The sequence below is a fragment of the Poromitra crassiceps genome (genome assembly GCF_964638095.1).
Source record: "Poromitra crassiceps genome assembly, chromosome: 15".
Lineage (NCBI taxonomy): Eukaryota > Metazoa > Chordata > Actinopteri > Beryciformes > Melamphaidae > Poromitra > Poromitra crassiceps.
This window is the reverse complement of record NC_139634.1, coordinates 42089928-42112245: the sequence shown is the minus strand read 5'-3', so window position 1 is coordinate 42112245 and position 22318 is coordinate 42089928. Positions and strand designations below refer to the sequence as shown.

The window sequence follows — 22318 nt, the reverse complement described above, 5'->3', positions numbered from 1 at the left end:
TTGATTCTTAACGTGTAACAGCAGTTGGGAGAAGTTCACACATTCAAGCCTGGCTTTATTTGTAATTGTTGTGTGAGCTTCTGTAAAGCGGCTAGTTCTCATCAGCTGATTACGTCGTCTGTCGACATGTCATGCAGCTGTTTGATGCCAGCAGTGGTGGACTGGTGGATGGTCTCTGGCACACGAGCTCAGTCTCCACTAAGCTGTGTGGATTCAACTGTGTGTTCACTCTGCTGTGTGTTTACTGCAAACACGCTGCCTGAATAACAGGAAGCTGTGCTGTGTATCTGGGTCAATACCCTCACACGTCACCTGTTGACACCTTGATACCGTCAGCGCTGTCTGCATCACACGTCACCTGTTGACACCTTGATACTCTCCAATAAATCAGCAGGACGTCTTGTTTAGATTATCCTCAGGCGGACTTCACCAAAAATGACAAATACAAGAGGAATGAGATATATCATTCATGGCTTGAAGCCTATCTTAACGTTTTGATGTTATGATGGCGCTGGTATTTAAGTGTCCATACCTCCTATATCTTAACGTTTTTATGTTATGATGGCGCTGGTATTTAAGTGTCCATACCTCCCAACACTCCTGATTTTTGCACGAGTCTCCTTAGTTTTAGCCCTTCCTCCTGCTGGGCTACTGATTGGTAATTTCTCTTGATACAGGTCATCTCACAATGGCATAGTGATACAAATCAAAATGGCTCTATCGGGCTTAGCTTTAATGCCAGAGTGAAGTTTCTGGTATAGGAACCTAGATGACCTAAGCAGTGATACTCAACCCAAGGCTCTATCTAGACTAGAGCCACATGCTCATGCACTTTATGGGTAGTTGTGGCTATTTTAACACATTCACTGCCAGCCGTTTTTCAATACTGTAGTTAGCTTCTGCCAAGGTTTTTTTTTGAGGATTCTGGCTCATCTTTCAAGAGCCGAGGATTCGTTTCTGTTAGGATTTTGTGAACACACAATATCTCAAAAGAACTAATAGAATGTGTGCTTTCTCTGTCTAAAAGAGTTAGTTTGTAGAGTTAGTAGTTATGTAAGCATTAGCAGTTGAATACAGCATGGTTTCAGCGTCTGAAAATTTATTCTGAGATAAACGGCTTTTTGTGAAATTCGATAGAACAATCACTTTAACACCTTAAGTGCCATAGCCGAAATAATTCGTCTTACATAATCCAGCGCTTGAGTGCCAGAGCCGAAATAACTCGTCTTACATGTTTTTTTGACGGTGGGACATCAATCAACCCCTTTTACATCTTCCAGATAACTATTTGGAGCAAGAGCATGCGTGTAATCTATTTTACCGACCACTAAGTGGCGACAGAGACCGAGAGAAGTCACAGCCACGGGACCCAAAAGCCACAAAACCAGCCGCCTCCCGCGGAAAAGCCCGGACACACACACACAGAACGGACAGAGATCCCTTCCCCCCAGAGCCGCGCAGCAACGCGCGAACACACACACACACACACACACACACACACACACACACACACACACACACACACACACACACACACACACACACACACACACACACACACACACCGCGGGAGAAAGCCATTCAAGGAAATGGCGACGCGATTTTACAGTAATCCGTTTCAGACTCGTCTTGCCCGACAGGCAGACAGGCAGGCAGGCACGCAGACAGACAGGCAGGCAGCACAACGCGCTTCTGACACGCCCGCTGAAGCCAGGAGGAAGGAGGAGAAGACACACGGAGGGAGGAGTTTGAATGAGAGGGGTGTTTCCTGTTGTTATGGAGGAAATTACTGTTCAAAACTATTGTTTAGAATGTCTGACGGTCTTACTGATGCCAAAAATGAATGGTTAAAGTGACTGTTTCACAAAAAGCCATTTATCTCTGAATAAATTTCCAGACGCTGAAACCATGCTGTACTCAACGGCTAATATCTACATAACTACTAACTCTGCAAACTAACTCTTTTAGACAGAGAAAGCACACATTCTATTAGTTATTTTTAGATGATTGGTGTTCATGAATTCTTAACAGAAAAGAATCCTCGGCTCTTCTAAAATGAGCCAGAATCGTCAAAAACACCCCTGGCACAACTTACCTACAGGAATGAAAACATGGCTGGCATTCAATGTGTTAACCATTCATTTTTGGCATCAGTAAGACGTCAGACATCTAAACAATAGTTTTGAACAGTAATTTCCTCCATAACAGCAGGAAACACCCCTCTCCTTCAAACTCCTCCCTCCGTGTGTGTTCTTCTTGGCTGCAGCGGGCGTGTCACAAGCTCGTTGCTGCTGCTGCTGTAACCTCGCGTCACCAGGCTCACTGCTTTGCTGCTGCTCCTGTCTGCTGGCGGCCGCTCGGCAAGTCTGGATATGGGCTCGCTCGTTTCTTGCGGTTTCGGTTGAGAGCTTTGATGAAGCTTTTGCGATTCTGGTCTTATTTATGCTGCGTGTTTCAAAGTGTCTTGCACCCATAATCTATTATGCAAATTTGCAATCCCCCCCCGCCAGCTCCCAAACGCGAAAGCGAAAGCGTTTTCGCCAATCCATTTTCATGAGAATGGCTTCCTCACACTGCTTTTTGCTTGCCTTCCTCTAGTTTGGAGAGCACTGTCGCCACTTAGTGGGTCGGTGGAATGGGTTGTACACGTTCGGTGGCTCCAATATTTTTATAGGAGACGTGGGGAGCGTTGATCCACGTCCCACCGTCAAATTTTTTTTTTTTTTTTTTAAGCCGAGATATCTCGTCATTGGCAGTCAACCGTTGGATTTCGTAAGCCGAGATATCTCGTCAATGGCAGTGAACGTGTTAAGTCCTTCTTAAAATCCATAAATAAATAAAAATCGAATAAAATAATGTGAGGAAAGGGACTTGTTTTTTTATTGTGGCTCTTGCAAACCTTTTTGTTGTTGTCAGTGTGGCTCCTGCAGGGCCGCTGGATGTCAATTTAAGCAGGGGGTGCTGAGAGGAAGCTAGGGGGTGCTGCAGCACCTGCAGCACCCGTACTTCCCGTGGCCCTGGCCTCCTGAGTAGGGCAAGGTTGCATACCACCGAAGGCATCCATTGGTACCAACCATTTCATCAGAAAGGGGGCATAATAATAATAATATATTATAATAATATAATATAATATTATATTATAATAATAATAATGCACATTTGGGCAAAATTTGGGCAAGGGACATTTTTCTTTTTCAAAGGAGTTGACCTCTCACCTCGATATATCTGAATGAGAATTGGTTCTATGGCTACCCCAAGAGTCTCCCATTTACAGATAAGGTAGCATTCTTCAATAGAGTAGCACACAGCAAAAGCTAGATACTGTAGAGCAGCCAAAAGCAGCACATTTGTGCAGAACGGTGCACGGTGGAGCAGTGGTAGCGCTGTCACCTCACAGCAAGAAAGGTCCTGGGTTCGATTCCCGTCTGGGACCGCTGTGGGCGCTGAGGGTGTGTCCCCATTCCCACGTCCTCAGTGCCTAACAGCCATGATGGGGTCATCAAAAAGGGCCTTTCTGTGTCAGAGTTTGCATGTTCTCCCCGTGCTCACCTGGGTTTCCTCCAGATAGATGTTCTCCCCGTGCTCACCTGGGCTTTCCTCCAGACAGGAACCCCCCCGCTGAAAACATGCAACAACAACAACGACAACACAAAGCACACTGGGGGGGGGGGGGGGGGGTGTGCATGCCGATACCACAGGAAAAATCCTTCTTTTCCACAGCCTAATATTGGCAGGTGTGAGACTCTGTGAAAATACCAGCTGTGTCGCGAGTCTTCCCACATCCTCCACACGTCCAGGAGAGGCGGCGTGAGAGTAGCAGAGATAAGCTCTCAGCAGGAGTCTGGTGTCGGCCAAAACCGCAATGGCTCTCCGCTGCCAAGTCCTGGAGATCATCCCCTGAAACAGCACCACGCTCTCGTCCTTTATCTCCGTGTGCCGGATCGTATCGTGTGTTTACGTATGCTAAATACCTGACTGCATATGAGACACGGTGCCAGTCTCCCCACAACAAGTTCACATTCCAGGACGGATTATGATACAAGTCTGTTATATTAGTCACTCCTTTGTGCAGTGTAATCAGCTCATCAGTGCTGCTGAACGCACCCCACGCACCGAGCCACGTGTCAAGTCTGTTATATTAGTCACTCCTTTTTGCAGTGTAATCGGCTCATCAGTGCTGCTGAACGCACCACGCACCGAGCCATGTGTCGCCCTTTCCATCAAACTCGAGTGGAACAGCTGGGTTGTCACAATACCAGAATTTCAAACGTTATCGATATCGATACTCAGGAAGATACCGATACTCTATACCATTTCCAATACCACTGGGGGAGTCAAGAGGCATGGAAATAAACGAACACAGCTCAACGGACAGACGTGCGCTTCTCCATAATCTAGGGCCGATAAAACTCATTCAAAACGTTGCATTTACACAGCAGATTACCCCTGCTCTAGTCATCAGCCTATCACAACACAGCAGATTACCCCTGCTCTAGTCATCAGCCTATCAGAACACAGCAGATTACCCCTGCTCTAGTCATCAGCCTATCAGAACACAGCAGATTACCCCTGCTCTAGTCATCAGCCTATCACAACACAGCAGATTACCCCTGCTCTAGTCATCAGCCTATCACAACACAGCAGATTACCCCTGCTCTAGTCATCAGCCTATCACAACACAGCAGATCACCCCTGCTCTAGTCATCAGCCTATCACAACACAGCAGATTACCCCTGCTCTAGTAGTCAGCCTATCTGAACACTTTTAGCTTGTTGAAGCAACAGCTATAGGGATGGAAACAAAAGGGGTATGCTTGATTTTTCATGAAGACGAAAGACTGTTGGTCAACAGAAATATCGTTCTCAACTCAGCCTTAAAATACAGTGCATGAAGAGTCAGGGGAAATTGTACCACTCAGATCGTTTCCAAAAAGTTACTGCTGTGCGGATTCAACTTTTTTGAAATGTTATCTGAAAGCACTGCTGGTACCTGTTGCAAATGAGTATTGTGTCCATTAAAAAAAGTATTTGTATCGATACATATACTATCGATACCTGTTGCAAATTAGTATTATATCCGTTAACATTTTTTAGTATCGATAATATGTTTCGATGCTATCGGTACCTGTTGCAAATGTGCTGTATCCGTTAATTTTTTTTTGTATTGATACGTATCGATAGGCTACTATCGATACCTGTTGCAAATGACTATTGTATCCATTTCAGATTTTTTCATATTGATACGTACCAATACTATTGACACTTCTGACTACCTTAGTCAGACGTCTCCAAGGGGGAGACTGGATCGTCTTGGTGCTACAGTGCTAGGTCTTCTCTAGCGTATTAACGGGGGCAAGTTGAAACAGAATAATGAATCCTTGTATTCTTTGAGAGACATGAATAATTCTCTAAACCGATAACAAAAAAAAAGAAGGCCCGATGTGGACTTGAAATGAGGCGCAACACCTCCCCCCTGTGGGTTCTACTCATTTGCGTGACATCTGTGTGCACCCGGGCGGAATATTGGAATATTTAATCAATTTGATTCCCGGGAAACATCAAAAGCAGCATTCACTTCTTCCCAAGGTTCTTACCTCTTGGGTTTTGGATCTCGGGCTCGGCACGTGCGGGAACGCCCGTTTCATTGTGAGGGAAAAATGGCTTCAAACGGAATTCTTAAACCTGGTCATCTGAGAAGTCCCTCGCCTGTGTTTTTGCCGATGACTTCAGAGAAACGTCCTGGAGATACAAGACACTTATTCCCCCCCCCCTTCCTCCCCCCTGGAGACGCTGGCTGTCGGGCATCTCCGCGGCTTCTGAGAAACCGCCGAACCTCATCAATATTCTCAGTGAAGAGGCATGTCTCGGAAAGCGTACACAGATTTTAAGTTCAGACCCATTTGCCGCCTCTAATTCCTTTTTATGTGTGCACACAGCCCAGTCTAAGTCATCACCTTTGAAATGGAAATTGGGGCTGTTTGAACAGGAAGGCAAGCCGTGCAGGAGGAGGAAAAAAGGTGACTTGTCGGTAAAAGGAAACGGGAAATCTTTTATGAGGAGTGACAGCCGGGATCTCAGATTGTCACGCCTGAGCGCTTTCCAGATGTGATGGATAACGGCCATGCAGATACACGCATCAACCTGACACTCCCCATCACTCGCCTCGCCTCGCCCGGCGCTCCACAGGCTCCCCGAGCTCATGCATCCACTTTCCCTTCAGTCCAGGCTTCCATGCGAAGAGTGAGTTAGCAGGCGGGGGGCTCAGTGTGTTGTTCAAGGGCACTTTGGTCAAACCCGGTCGACGGAATCAATGTTGGCATTTTTACGTTTCTGAAAACCATACGCGATATCTCTCACATCAGCATTTCAACGAGTCTGTTTTCCAACGTGGCGTCGGTGAATTTGAAAAGCGTCAGTTAATTGGAAAACGCAAATAAAACAACTCGGTTAGGGTTATGGTTTGGGCTAGGGTTAAATAACAGAGACGTCAAATGTGGCGTACGGTCGTGTAGACTGGAAATGCTGGGACTTGAACTCCGGTCTCCCGTGTGGAAGGCAAGTGCGTACGCCCTCTATCCACGCTGGCTACAATGCCCTTTCTTCTCAGCGTGCTGTTTCAATAGCCGACTGTGGTTATTCACAGGCCCGCTATAGAAGTCATATTGTTCAGGCTAAGATGACATTAGATTAGAGTAGAGATGCGTGGATGAGCTTTTATGCCGTCCTAATCCGCGTGTATTCATAAACAATCCGCCCGCCATCCAACCCGGCAAATTATATCCTGCTATTTATAGATCCGTGCCCGCCGCGCACCCGTCATTTCACACCGCTATATTGCCTTTTAAATCCAGCAGCGAGTCTCGCATTGGGGAGACATACTTCCTGTTTCTGCTGCCGACGTACTTCCTGTTTCTGCTGCCGTCCGCGTGAATCCTTGCAGTCCAGGTACACTTCCATGCTGTTGTCCTCAGATTACATGTGTCCTTGTGTAGCCTGCTAGGCTAGATAGCTTACTGGATAGCTTTAGCATCAAGACTGGATTGGCCTCATCGCAGGGGGAAATGCGAACTCTTTAGATTAGACTATAGGTTAGAACAGGGCAGACTAGGCTGTAGATTAGCTAGATTCCTTGTTTGCTAGTTAGGTCGGGTTAAAGTCGAACTGAACCCGTATCGTCACGTGCGTCGCAGTCCGTTTCAGACTGAAAACATAATTTGTCTGAGATGACAAATTGAGAGGCGGGTCATAGTATCATGTCGATGATTTGATTTGACAATTCTGTCAACTGGCATTGGCATTGGTCAATCATGGCGTGTTCCACTCCCAAATCGAGTGGGATTCAGCGTGTTGTCGTGCTACGCGAGTGGGATCCAGCTGCTTCGTGCGGAGGGAGCGGACAATCCGATGAATGGGTGCTGCCCGCCCGCCTGGAATCTCCGAGGGCAGACCCCTGACAACCACGCTCTCAAGCGCGGGCCTTTTACGCTATTTCTGTAAATACGATATCCCTGGAATGCGCGTTTTAACGAGCCAGTTACATTTTTTTGCATTCTTAGAGATTATAGTTTTTGTTTTGTGTTCATGTTTCTAACAATTGGCCAAGTTAGTAGTTAGTTTATGGGATAGGAATTCTGCCAGATGACAGGCACATAGGCGCCATTTTCTACTTCATTTGGAAGAGAAAATTATCCTGAAATTAAGATTTGATTGACAGCTGCATGTCGTGATATGATTGGTTGAAATGGGGTAGAAATCTGATAGTACTGGGTGACGTCAGCAAACTGTACATTACTGTTATCAATGAAATCTTGAAAAATTAACTTTTGATGTGAAAAAGTGTGAAAAACTAAAGAAATTTGATTTTTGTGATTTTGTTTGCATACATTATTAAATAGGTGCAGTGCATACCCAGGTATTTCAACTAAAAGAAAAGAAAAGTCATTTATGAGTTCAGCTCGACTTTAAAGTCCCTGGAAACCAAAATCCACAAAAACCTTCTAACTATTAAATTTAGGGTCTTATGTGAGTAATTGTGTGCCTCAGAAATTAATTGACATTACTTTCAACCCTAACCCCAAAAATCGACACTTTTCTACAAGGTCTGGATTTCCATTTCCTCCCTCTGTCTCTGTAATATAAGATCATCCTATCCTGTGTATTGATAGTGCTTAGCCTTAGACTCTCTGTAAAGCCCTCTGAGACATGCTTGTGAATTAGAGTTATACAAATAAAATTGACTTGACAAGCCTATAACGCTGGTACGTATCTAAAAATGTTGATATATTTCTGGTTCACAAATGTTGAGATTCACCGTATCCGTGGTTGGCAGAAACGCACGTCCAGCACACTCATTACTAGTTGCTTGTGAGCGGAGCTTTTAACAGAAGTGCAATGCATTCCCTGCTCTCAGTGTGACGTGTGTGTGTGTGTGTGTGTGTGTGTGTGTGTGTGTGTGTGTGCGTGTGTGTGTGTGTGTGTGTGTGTCTGTGTGTGTCTGTGTGTGTGTGTGTGTGTCTGTGTGCGCAAGGGGGTTTGTGTGTGTGTGTGTGCACGTGTGTGCAAGGGGGTTTGTGTGTGTGTGTGTGTGTGTGTGCGTGCATGTGCATGCAGTACTATGCACACATCACCGAACATGCCTCAACATTGTTAATGCATCTTGCAGGAAGCCCACACTGAGCACGTGCAGTGGCGTTCAGAGGTGATTTATGGAGTTATGAAGCACTGACTGTGTGTGTGTGTGTCTGTGTGTGTGTGTGTGTGTGTGTGTGTGTGTGTGTGTGCCTGCGTGCGTGCGTGCGTGCGTGCGTGTGTGTGTGTGTGTGCCTGCGTGCGTGCGTGCGTGCGTGTGTGTGTGTGTGTGTGTGTGTGTGTGTGTGTGTGTGTGTGTGTGCCTGCGTGTGTGCCTGCGTGCGTGCGTGCGTGTGTGTGTGTGTGTGTGTGTGTGTGTGTGTGTGACTCTGCATCTCTGCGTCTCTGTCCCTGGGGACAGCATGTGGACATGGACACTGTGCTGGTCCTGAGTCAGACTGTAGCATCTCTCGTCAGATATCGCCCATAAATCACAGCCAGAGTCACAGAGTCGTGTAAGAAGGATGTCTGGAGGTTTCACTTTGTCCTCCTCCAGGCAGCGCTTCACGCAGTGTTGCCAGATCGCATGAGAGAAACAAGCTGCCATGTCTATGAAAACAACAAGCCCAAAAAGCGAGGGAGTCCGGAGGCTCCGACTCGCTGACGGGAGAAAATGGGAAGAACATATTTTTTCCTGCACATCTGAGAAGTGAGAGCACTTCCCAACGTGTTGTGTTTATTTGCATATAGAGCGGGGGAGTGAGGTCCAATCACAAGAGGTCACTCCAGATTAGAGCGGGGGAGTGAGGTCCAATCACAAGAGGTCACTCCAGATTAGAGCGGGGGAGTGAGGTCCAATCACAAGAGGTCACTCCAGATTAGAGCGGGGGAGTGAGGTCCAATCACAAGAGGTCACTCCAGATTAGAGCGGGGGAGTGAGGTCCAATCACAAGAGGTCACTCCAGATTAGAGCGGGGGAGTGAGGTCCAATCACAAGAGGTCACTCCAGATTAGAGCGGGGGAGTGAGGTCCAATCACAAGAGGTCACTCCAGATTAGAGCGGGGGAGTGAGGTCCAATCACAAGAGGTCAATCCAGATTAGAGCGGGGGAGTGAGGTCCAATCACAAGAGGTCACTCCAGATTAGAGCGGGGGAGTGAGGTCCAATCACAAGAGGTCACTCCAGATGCACGTGGAGACGCATTCTAATGGTGTGAACCATAGTTAAAAAAATAAATAATAATAATACAACAAAACAACAAAATCTCTCCCAGTTTCTCCCCAATTGTAATTGGCCAATTCCCCCTGCTGTCCTGCTCGTTGCTCCACCCCCTCTGCCGATCTGGGGAGAGTTGTAGACTAGCACATCCTTCCTCCGATACATGTGCAGTAGCCAGCCGCTTATTTTGACTGGACAGCGAGGAGGTTCACTGGCAGGGCGTAGCGTGTGGGAGGATCACGCAAATTCCCCCTATATTCCCCCCCCTGAACAGGTGCACCCAAAGTCGCTTATAATAAGCGGGCTTGGCTACTCTGGTTTCAGACCACCAGCGCTTTCAGCATCTCTCCAAGACAAGCCCCTCCCCCTCCCCCCCCCCCCCTCTCTCTGTGCTGTACTGATCCACGAGGACACTTTGTTTGTCTTTTTCATCATGCCGGCCGCGACAACGGGGAAATCAAACAGCACCGCCCCCCCTCGCCCAGAGGACACGCCTGGCCTGTCGCGAGGAGGGTGTGTGTGTGTGTGTGTGGGGGGGGGGGGGGACCCTGAGCTCCACGAGAAAGGGGGGGGGGGAAAGTGTAAGCCAATGAGAGGACGCGCTCGCCCTCCCGCAGCAATTACAGAGGCGAGAGCGAGCGGATCGCTATCAATAATCCAGCGCGGCCTACAGGCCTACAGGTGTCGGATGGGGTAGCACAGCGCTTAGCAATCTGCAATATACACACTGCCTGTGTGTAGCAGGGCCGATACGCTACGCGCTGTAAAGACAACATGTGGAGAGATCAAAGCTGAGGGGGAGGAGCTGAGAGAAGCTGCACGCTGTGAAGACAATCAGCGATCGCTGAGCGTGCAGAAAGGACGCGGCAAGGCTGAGCAAATGCAGATTGAACGTGAACGGCCGTGATGCTGCGCACAGCCTCCGGGGGGAGCAGGGGAGTGTGGGACCTGACAACCAAATACAGATTTGCTTCACACACAGTCTCGCTTAGCCAGACCTATATCTGCACACAGTGCTGTGCCAGACCTATATCTGCACACAGTGCTGTCAGAGACCTATATCTGCACACAGTGCTGTGTCAGACCTATATCTCCACACAGTGCTGTGTCAGACCTATATCTCCACACAGTGCTGTCAGAGACCTATATCTCCACACAGTGCTGTGCCAGACCTATATCTCCACACAGTGCTGTCAGAGACCTATATCTCCACACAGTGCTGTGCCAGACCTATATCTCCACACAGTGCTGTGTCAGACCTATATCTCCACACAGTGCTGTGCCAGACCTATATCTGCACACAGTGCTGTCAGAGACCTATATCTGCACACAGTGCTGTCAGATACCTATATCTGCACACAGTGCTGTCAGAGACCTATATCTCCACACAGTGCTGTGTCAGACTTATATCTCCACACAGTGCTGTGTCAGACTTATATCTCCACACAGTGCTGTGTCAGACTTATATCTCCACACAGTGCTGTGCCAGACCTATATCTGCACACAGTGCTGTGCCAGACCTATATCTGCACACAGTGCTGTGCCAGACCTATATCTCCACACAGTGCTGTGTCAGACTTATATCTGCACACAGTGCTGTGTCAGACCTATATCTCCACACAGTGCTGTGCCAGACCTATATCTGCACACAGTGCTGTGCCAGACTTATATCTCCACACAGTGCTGTGTCAGACCTATATCTGCACACAGTGCTGTGCCAGACTTATATCTGCACACAGTGCTGTGTCAGACCTATATCTCCACACAGTGCTGTGCCAGACCTATATCTCCACACAGTGCTGTGCCAGACCTATATCTGCACACAGTGCTGTGCCAGACCTATATCTCCACACAGTGCTGTCAGAGACCTATATCTGCACACAGTGCTGTGCCAGACCTATATCTCCACACAGTGCTGTGTCAGACCTATATCTCCACACAGTGCTGTGCCAGACCTATATCTCCACACAGTGCTGTGCCAGACTTATATCTCCACACAGTGCTGTGTCAGACCTATATCTCCACACAGTGCTGTGCCAGACCTATATCTCCACACAGTGCTGTGCCAGACTTATATCTCCACACAGTGCTGTGTCAGACCTATATCTCCACACAGTGCTGTGCCAGACCTATATCTCCACACAGTGCTGTGTCAGACCTATATCTCCACACAGTGCTGTGCCAGACCTATATCTCCACACAGTGCTGTGCCAGACTTATATCTCCACACAGTGCTGTGTCAGACCTATATCTCCACACAGTGCTGTGCCAGACCTATATCTCCACACAGTGCTGTGCCAGACTTATATCTCCACACAGTGCTGTGTCAGACCTATATCTCCACACAGTGCTGTGCCAGACTTATATCTCCACACAGTGCTGTGCCAGACTTATATCTCCACACAGTGCTGTGTCAGACCTATATCTCCACACAGTGCTGTGCCAGACCTATATCTCCACACAGTGCTGTGTCAGACATATATCTGCACACAGTGCTGTGCCAGACCTATATCTCCACACAGTGCTGTGCCAGACCTATATCTCCACACAGTGCTGTGCCAGACCTATATCTCCACACAGTGCTGTGCCAGACTTATATCTCCACACAGTGCTGTGCCAGACATATATCTCCACACAGTGCTGTGCCAGACTTATATCTGCACACAGTGCTGTCAGAGACCTATATCTCCACACAGTGCTGTGCCAGACCTATATCTCCACACAGTGCTGTGCCAGACTTATATCTCCACACAGTGCTGTGCCAGACTTATATCTCCACACAGTGCTGTGCCAGACTTATATCTCCACACAGTGCTGTGCCAGACCTATATCTCCACACAGTGCTGTGCCAGACCTATATCTCCACACAGTGCTGTGCCAGACTTATATCTCCACACAGTGCTGTGTCAGACTTATATCTCCACACAGTGCTGTGCCAGACCTATATCTCCACACAGTGCTGTGCCAGACCTATATCTCCACACAGTGCTGTGCCAGACTTATATCTGCACACAGTGCTGTCAGAGACTTATATCTCCACACAGTGCTGTGCCAGACCTATATCTGCACACAGTGCTGTGTCAGACCTATATCTCCACACAGTGCTGTGTCAGACCTATATCTCCACACAGTGCTGTGTCAGACTTATATCTCCACACAGTGCTGTGCCAGACTTATATCTGCACACAGTGCTGTCAGAGACTTATATCTCCACACAGTGCTGTGCCAGACCTATATCTGCACACAGTGCTGTGTCAGACCTATATCTCCACACAGTGCTGTGTCAGACCTATATCTCCACACAGTGCTGTGTCAGACGTATATCTCCACACAGTGCTGTCAGAGACTTATATCTCCACACAGTGCTGTGCCAGACTTATATCTCCACACAGTGCTGTGCCAGAGGAGCTTGTCTATTTGACACACAGCATCGGTCATCTTTTGACCATCATCTACTGAGTGAATTACAGCTAGGCTTCTCAGGGTCGTATGAAGGAAGAGTGGCAGTTTGACACTTTATTCTACCTGCAGGTCTGGAGCAGTGGTGTAGTCAAGATTATTGTTGTGGGTATACTCCTCTCTCAGTGCTATACTCAGGGGGGGGGGGATTTCCTGCCTTTCTCCTATCGTCTGGATTGAGTGAAGAAACAGCCTGTACAGTAGAATGTACAGTAGAATGTACAGTAGAATGTACAGTAGAATGTACAGTAGAATGTACAGTAGAATGTACAGTAGAATGTACAGTAGAATGTACAGTAGAATGCCAAGTTCACTTGAAAAGATGTCATTTACACCCTGACATGTGAGCCAGGTGCTCGAGCTATGAGAAGAGATGGACAAAAAAGTGAGTGAGCTTGTAGCTGCATATATCTCAGCTAAAAACCGGGTGTAAATGATGTCTTTTCATGTCAATTTGGCATCTCAGGGCTTGTGGAGACTTGGATTACGCAAGGTGACCAGTACAGAAGCATTGTACAGTGTGTATTTTTTCTGTTTTTTTTTTTCTTCTGTTTTTGCTCATGGCCTCCTTCACACTCAGCAAACAGCTCTACATGCCTGACACAGCTGCTCTCCATTTCTGCTACTGTACCTCCCCCACACGTCACATAAAAAAAAAGAACTATTCCTTTAACTAAGTTGTTTTAGTTGTCATAACCGCAACAGGTTGTTAGCTACGGTCTCGTGGTGTTGATGAAGGTGGTGTCCCGGGGGGGAGGGAGGGTACCCCTGGCTTTAAAAAGTGATGCAGGAGGTTTCCTGAACAAAACGTCAGTATCGGAGTAACCCGCTCCCTGTTATAGAAATCGTGGACTATAGTGTGTTCGCCATTTTTAATAGTGTCCGAATTCTCAACTGTTCATTTGATTCACCATATAGTCCACTATAAAATACCCACAATGCACTGCAAGTTATAGTGCGCAGCGAATGCACCCCACGTGTTCTCCTATCTACCAATGCAATGCGGTCACATTTACCAAGAGTGAGGTAGTGTCCTCAGCTCATTAGATCATTCCTCATATTGTTCACTATGATAGTGAACACCAATAGTGAGTGAGTGGATGAGTGAACCATTCCGAACACGACTCCTGTCTTGTTGATTTAGCTGTCTCACTTTGACGATGCATTTTATTTTGTTGCTATTCCCTCGTATTTAAAGTCGAGTTGAACCCAAAAATGAATTTTCTTTTCTTTTAGTTCAAATACCTGGGTATGCAGTGCACCTATTTAATAATGTATGTCAAACAAATCACAACAATCTAATTTCTTTCATTTTTCACACTTTTTCACATCAAAAGTTCACTTTTCAAGATTTCATTGATAACAGTATTGTACAGTTTGCTGACGTCACCTAGTACTATCAAATTTCTACCCCATTTCAACCAATCATATCACGACATGCAGCTGTCAATCAAATCTTCATTTCAGGATCATTTTCTCTTTCAAATGAAGTAGAAAATGGCGCCTAGTGCCTGTCATCTGGCAGAATTCCTATCCCATAAACTAACTACTAACTTCGCCAATTGTTAGAAACATGAACAAAAAACAAAAACTATAATCTCTAAGAATGCAAAGAAATGTAACTGGCTCGTTAAAACGCGCATTCCAGGGATATCGTATTTACAGCAGCGATAATGGCGCGCGCATCCGAGAGCTTGGTTGTCAGGGGTCGCACTTCGGAGATTCCAGGCCGACGTGCTGCACTCTCCGCTTGGCAACATGAAGGCAGCTGGCTGCCTGCGGGTCGCTGAGCTCCACTCCTCCCGTCAAAAGGCTCTTCCCGAGGGGAGCGCCACAACAGACTGAATCCCCCTCGATTTGGAGGCGGAACACGCCAGGATTGGCCAAAGCCCAATCCAGTCCCCAGAATTGTCAAATAAAATCATCGACATGATACTATGAGCCGCCTCTCAACCTGTCATCTTAGACAAACTATGTTTTCAGTCTGAAACGGACTCATTATGCACGTGACGAACAGATTCAGTTCGATTTTAAGGTAAAATAACCTAGTTTTAAAGTTTGCATTCTTGTCTGTTTGGCTCTTAAAAGTAATCAGTCAAATCTGAAATACTAAACCTAACGGGTATCCAGTGAACAGATTGGAGTGAAGTGATTTCATCCGTTTGTATCAGTTAAAATCCTGAGTGAATCCAAGTGTAAGCAAAGATCAACAGAGGGGGGAACGTGCTCGCTCACACACACTCAGGGAAATCTAATCCCAGGAAAAATATGAATGAGCACGTTAATCGCATTACCCTCACACACGCGTGCACGCACCAACGGGCTTTGGATAAAAGCCTGCGCTAAGAGTGCTAAGAGAACAAACCAATCAATAAGAGCATTTAAAACAGGCAACACACAACCTGACAATACTAACAGCAACCGTAAGCGTGCCAACAATAACAGTCATAACACTGAATATGTTAATATGGAATTATATTAAATGCTAAATGAATGCACTGCAGGGTATGACTAAACCTACCATAAATACATGTAGATGTTAGTCATGTTAAACACAAGCAGACAAACACGTCTACAATCATGCATTTCAAGTGAGCAAATCCAATATTCTGCATACTGTACAAGTACAGTACAGTAGCAACTAAGCGACAACTGTTAATAACTGTGTATGACACTTTGATTTTTTAATATGTCTCATTGTATTTTCTGTTTTGTATTTTCTTATGTCCTCTGTGAATGAATATAATCTGTATCAGTGTGTTGTTGTTTTCATGTGTAATTTTAATGGATTTTTACTGTGACATGTTGCCCGGGGACAACAATTGAAAACTATTCTGCTGGCTAACATTTACATGAATGCTGATTCATCTGCACTGTCAGTGAGGAGGTACATTCAAGTAATGAAGTAAAGTAGTTAAACTCAGTCGTTGTTATGATGCAGAACGATGCAGTTTCCTTTTAAATGGTTACTTCTTGGCGTGACTGAACGCACCCCTGGTGTGCAAAATAGACTGACCGGCCAATCGGCTCACTAATTTCTCTCTCCTTTCCCCTCCCTCAGCTGACCAATGGGGAGCTGCGCTTCAGGTACAGCTGTGGCAATGGCCTCCCTGGTTCCATACTGGTGAGATCTGACCCGGTGTCAGACGGTCGCTGGCACCACGTCCTCCTGGAGGTCAACTCCAGCGAGCTCAGGCTGACCCTGGACCAGCTAATCCAAGCCTCGGTGTCGCTCGGCCAGCCCTGCCGCATGATGACGTCACACGGCGCACTGCTCTTTGCTTCCGACTCTCAAGACGCCGCCCGGTGGAGGAATCAGCAGATACCCCACGGTACCATGCTATCACCATACTTCAGTCATGACAAGATAGCATCGCGATATGCTAGCATTGTGATATATTGGGTATAGAGAGCCAAAGTGGAACGCCACTTCCTGCTTCAGCACTCTACCAGAGATTTTCATCCGCCATTTATTTTCCCGTAGACATTTCGTAAAATGCTTATGAAAATAGTTTGACTTCGTCAAACCGAACGGTTCAGATATATTTAGAAACAGGAGAGACCAGATAACAAATTTTCACTCGGACCAACACGTTAAAAAAAATTGCAGATTTAAAGAAAATATTTTTTCTGTGTTGTTTTGGTTGGAGTGAAATGTCCTATGGTCTCTCCCGATTCTAAATATAGCTGAACCGTTTGGTTGGACCAAGTAAAACTCTTTTTATAAGCATTTTATGAAATGTCCATGGGAAAATAAATGGCAGATGAAAATCTCTGGTACAGTGCGGAAGCAGGAAGTAGGCGGTCACTTTGCCTCTCTATTGTGATATATTTTGCAACTGTTTTTCTGTTCCAAATGATGTCCCCAAAGGAAAACTTCTAAGATCAAGTTTCCTGTCTGTTTTTGTTGTAGCAAAATTGTCAAGTAGACAAACTGACCAACACTGTCATAAATGTTGCATGGTGCACCTAACAATTGATATCATAAAAAGATATTGCGATTACAATATATTGACACACAAAATATTGCAATACTATGCTGTAACGATTCCCCCCCCATCCCTATAGACGCAGCCGCCCCGGAGGATTTCGTTGGCTGCCTGGAGGGCCTGGAGTTCAACGGGCAGCCAATCAGAGTGGGCGACGCGGCGGAGTGGGCGGGGCCAGGAAGCCGGAGGGTGTTTGGAGTGTACCAGTGCTGTGGCACGGGAGGGGGAGGGGCCTGCCACAACAAGCCCTGCCAGAACGAAGGCATCTGCGAGGAGGACGCCAGCGGAGGTGAGGACATTTAGATAAGAATCTTGAATGAATCAATGAATTAATTTTATTTGACAGATGTTCAAATACGTAATAAATAGAAGCCAGTATAAAATTGTCGAGGAATTAACACACAGTAAAGTCCAGGACTTATTTCCATATGTGGTCCCCGTTTGTAAAAACAATCAATGGTGGACACGGCACGGGTCATTTAAGATATAGAAAACACGACTCAGGATTATCTCAGGGTGAAATAATCATGAAATAATAATCCATAGTTACGTGAAACGTCATTTTCTTAGCAAGTCCGCACCGAGTTACTTCCTTGTTCTGCTGAACACAGTGCATGTGCGGTAAGCCGCACATGCTGCCTCCGGGACGTCGGCACAAAAATGCTTAGTGCCAGGAGAGGCCTTTGGAGGGCGCTGTGGGACCAATAGAGGGGACATTCTCCCTGTTTACAAGTCACTGGACCATCTTCAATGACTAAAAAGCTGTTATATTAAGGTGGAAAAAGTGACTGATTGGGGCTTTAAAATACTTTTTTAAGTACTTGGGGACAGAGCCAAACACTATCTCAGATCAGGGTGGAGAGTCAGTAAATGTAACTCACCCCTGGTTATCTCTACTTACCGAGGGCACTCGGTAGAGTGCATATCTCCACCAAACTTTCTACAGAGTTTCGTGGTGTTTACGTAAACCCGTGTGGGTGGAAAATCTAAGCCTGAATGGTCCTTTCTTGTGTTTGCATCATGTAATATGTATCATACGAAAACGTCACGTCTCCCAGGTTCACTCCTTCCAGTAGCCTACTCACAGAAGCAGCTGATAAGCACACCTGTAATGTTACAGATAAACAGGCCAGCAGCTTTAAAAGTAACATGATTTATTCTTCGGAGGCGGCGTGAGACTCTCAGGCTCGAGGTGCGATATGTCCTCCTCTCTCTGGGAAGCTAATCATGGAGCTCCGGACAGGCAGATCAATGGCTACGTTCACACAGCAAACCTTTAGTGCTCGAATCTGATCTTTTGATCGAGTCAGATTTTTTGTGTGTGGCTGTTCACACAGTCATGATGAAAAAGACTGACCTGAGTCAGGGAAAGATTAGATTCAAGCACTAAGGATGGCTGTGTGAACGTAGCCAATATGTCCTCTCTCTGGGAAGCTGATCACGGAGCTCTGGCAGGCAGATCCAGATGTGTGGTGGAGACAGGAAGAGAGAGAGAGCGTAAATGAAGAGTAAAGCTGTTCATGAAAGTCAGTCATCATAAGAAACTACATCTATCATCACCTCAAATAACATTTCACTTATGCTCCGGCACAAGATCCTGAACAACAAACAGATGCAATGGCGTGCGATGTTGAACAAGAACAAACCGATATTATTTCCCAAAAGATCCTCCCAGGTCAAGGAAATGTAATCAGGTTGGCTGCAAAGCAGATATAGGCCTTGGATTTTCCTTGGATTCTCTCTCTCTCTCTCTCTCTCTCTCTCTCTCTCTCTCTCTCTCTCTCTCTCTCTCTCCCCCTCTCCCCCCCCCTCTCTCTCTCTCTCTCTCTATCTCTCTCCCTCTCTCTCTCTCTCTCTCTCTCCTGCTCTCTCTCTGTCAATCAATTCAATTCAAAAGGCTTTATTGGCATGATAAGGTGCATCTTACATTGCCAAAGCATACATTAGTAACACTTAGCAGTTACAAAGAATCAAAAACAGAAAACAAGACATTTTGTTACCCAGTAACATAAATCACCAAATCTGAAGATATTCAAAAAGGAACATAAAATAAAATTAAATGGAATGTGATAGTATAGAGTACAATAGAAGACCATTGTTGACCGGGATCTATACAGAATAATAACAGAACTGTAATAAATAGGCAGTTAAATGGTGATAGTGCAAAATAGTGAGCAATTACAGTATATTAACAAAAATTCACAGAATCTGTAAATAACCGTTGTTATTTTGAAATCTTCAGAAGAGAGTGAAAAACAAAACAAAGCAAAAAAGAATAAAATATAATAGAATAAGATAGAATAGAATAAAATATTAATATAATATAAGCAATAAGCAAAAATAAGACATTTTGTTACTCATTAATTATAGGTCACAAAACTGTGACCTAAGTAAAACACGATAAAATCAAAGCAATAAAAAGCAGTAAAGCCAATAAAATAAAAACAATCACTAAGCTAGCTAATTCAGCCAGATGTGGACGGCTCTCCTGTCCACTGGCTGTCCCTCAACTGCTGGCAGCTCCACACATAATGGGCTGCTAAGACGGTGCATTCGGGTTTCTCTCCAAGGAGGTATTGGAGTGCAGATGTGTCTGTGACATTTTCAAATTCTTTGTATATCCGGTTAATTTGGGGGGTGAATGATGCTCTAATTTCTTTATATTTGTCACATTTTAACAGGAAGTGTAGTTCTGTCTCCACCTCTCCTTGGGAGCAGAGTGAACACAGCCTCTCCTCTCTGGGTAGCCAGGTCTGTCGGTGTCTGCCTGTTTCTATTGCCAGGCTATGATCACTGAGTCTGTACCTGGTCAATGTCTTCCTCATTTTTGGGTCAGTAATAGTGGTCAGGTAGTCTGCCACCGTGAAGTCTCGATTTAGGGCCAAATAGCAATCTAGTTTACTTTGGGTTTTTGTGGTATTCTTCCAATAGGTAATATAGTTTTCTTTTTGATTTGTGATAATTTGGTTGGGCCGGGTAGACTGAGGGCTGTCCTGATGCTGGGGGGGGGTTGGGAGTCAGTCTCAGGACCAGCTGGCTGAGGGGGCTCCTCTCTATGCGCTCTTCTTGGCTTTGTAAGGCTTGGTGATGGTAGGAGGAGGGGTCACTAGTTTTGAGGTGTCTGTAGAATGTAATGGCTCTTTTTTGAATGTCAATTAGAAGAGGGAATTGGCCAAGTTCCGCTCTGCATGCATTATTTGGGGTTTTTCTTTGTACTTTTAGGATGAATCTACAAAATTCGGTGTGAAGGATCTCAATTTGGTGTTTGTCCCAGTTAGAGAATTCCTGGTTTGCTAGTGGGCCCCATACCTCACTACCATATAGGGCGATTGGTTGGATTACTGTTTTGAAAATTTTGAGCCAGATTCGGATTGGGATATTAATTTGGATGGATTTCCGGATGGCGTAAAAAGCCCTTCTTGCCTTTTCCCTCAGGTCATTCACAGCCATGTTGAAGTTCCCTGTATAGCTGAGTTTTAGTCCTAAATAAGTGTATGTGTTTGTGTGCTCTATGGTGGTGGAGCCCAGGACAAACTGGAGTCTGTTTCCCTGACACCTGGATCTTTTCTGGAACACCATGATCTTAGTCTTTTTTATGTTGACTGTCAGGGCCCAGGTCTGACAGAACTGCTGCAGATGATCTAGGAGCTGCTGTAGGCCCTCCTTGGAGTTAGACAGCAGCACCAGGTCATCCGCGTACAGGAGACATTTGATCTCTGTGTTGTTGAGGGTGAGGCCGGGAGCAGATGAGTCCTCCAGTGTTTTTGCCAATTCATTGATATAAATATTGAATAGCGTTGGACTGAGGCTGTTTCCTTGCATCACTCCTCGGCTTTGGGGGAAGAAATCTGTTCTACTATTGTCTATTTTGACTGCACATTTATTGTTGAGGTACATTGTTTTGATGATGTCGTATGTTTTACCTCCCACCCCACTTTCTAATAGTCTGAGTAGGAGACCTTCGTGCCAAATTGAGTCGAAGGCCTTTTCAAAATCTATGAAGCAGGAGAAAATTTTTGATTTATTTTGATTTACATGTTTTTCTATGAGGGTGTGGAGGGTGTAAATGTGGTCAGTTGTTCGATGGTTCTGTAGGAATCCGATTTGGCTTTTCCTCAGGATATTGTGGTCACTGAGGAATTGTTGTAGTCTATTGTTGATAATTGAGCAGAACATCTTCCCCAGGTTGCTGCTAACACATATCCCTCTATAATTGTTGGGGTCAAATTTGTCCCCTTTTTTAAAGATGGGTGTTATTAGTCCTTGGTTCCAGATGTCAGGGAAGTAGCCTACGCTCATCACCATGTTAAATAGTTTCAGCAGGGCCATGTGGAAGGTATTGTCAGCGTATTTAATCATTTCGTTTAATATACCATCAACACCACAGGCCTTTTTGGGTTGTAGAGCCTTGATTTTGTCTTGCAGTTCTCCTTCTGTAATTGGAAAGTCTAAGGGGTTTTGTTGATCTTTAATGATTGGTTCTAAAAGTTCTAGTTTTTTATATATATCTTTTTGGACCGAATTGGGTGTGATTTCTCTGTATAATTTCTCAAAGTGTTTCTTCCAAGTATCTCCATTTTGGATTGCTAATTCTTCTTTGTGTGGTTTGTTTAAGTGCTTCCAATTTTCCCAGAATTTGTTAGAGTCTATAGCTTCCTCCATTACAGTGAGTTGTTTTTTGATGTGTTGTGCCTTCTTTGATCTGATGGTGTGATGGTATTGTTTTAGGGTTTGCCAGTATTGATGCCGGACCTGCTGGTTGTCTGGTTCTCTGTGTTTTTGGTTCGATAGTTTCCTGACTGCTTTTCTTAGATGTTTGCATTCAGAATCAAACCATTTGTCGTCATTAACCTTTTTGTTTTGGGGCTTTTGTGATTTCTTTAGGTTAGACAAGGTGGCCAGGTTGTAGAAGATGGAGTTTATATCCCTCACTGCCAAATTTACTCCATCTTTGTTTTGGGGATATGTTTGAGTGAGGAATTTGTTTAGTGATGCTTGAATTTTGTTGTTGCCAATTGCCTGCTGGTAATGATCTTTGCTGTTTTCAGACCATTTGTATGGTTGTTCAGCTCTGTGTAGTTTACT

The 22318-nt window shown here is 45.5% G+C and overlaps 1 protein-coding gene across 1 annotated transcript in view; it reads left to right on the top strand.

The window, feature by feature from the left end:
- fat2 (FAT atypical cadherin 2) overlaps window positions 1-22318 on the top strand; it is a gene marked incomplete at its 5' end in the record, with an annotated part of 200893 nt that overhangs the window by 150399 nt on the left and 28176 nt on the right. Inside the window, 2 exons of the mRNA XM_083652048.1 lie at window positions 16306-16576; window positions 17313-17522. Of these exons, the coding sequence (XP_083508174.1) occupies window positions 16306-16576; window positions 17313-17522 (481 nt within the window). The remainder of the gene's footprint in view (window positions 1-16305; window positions 16577-17312; window positions 17523-22318) is intronic.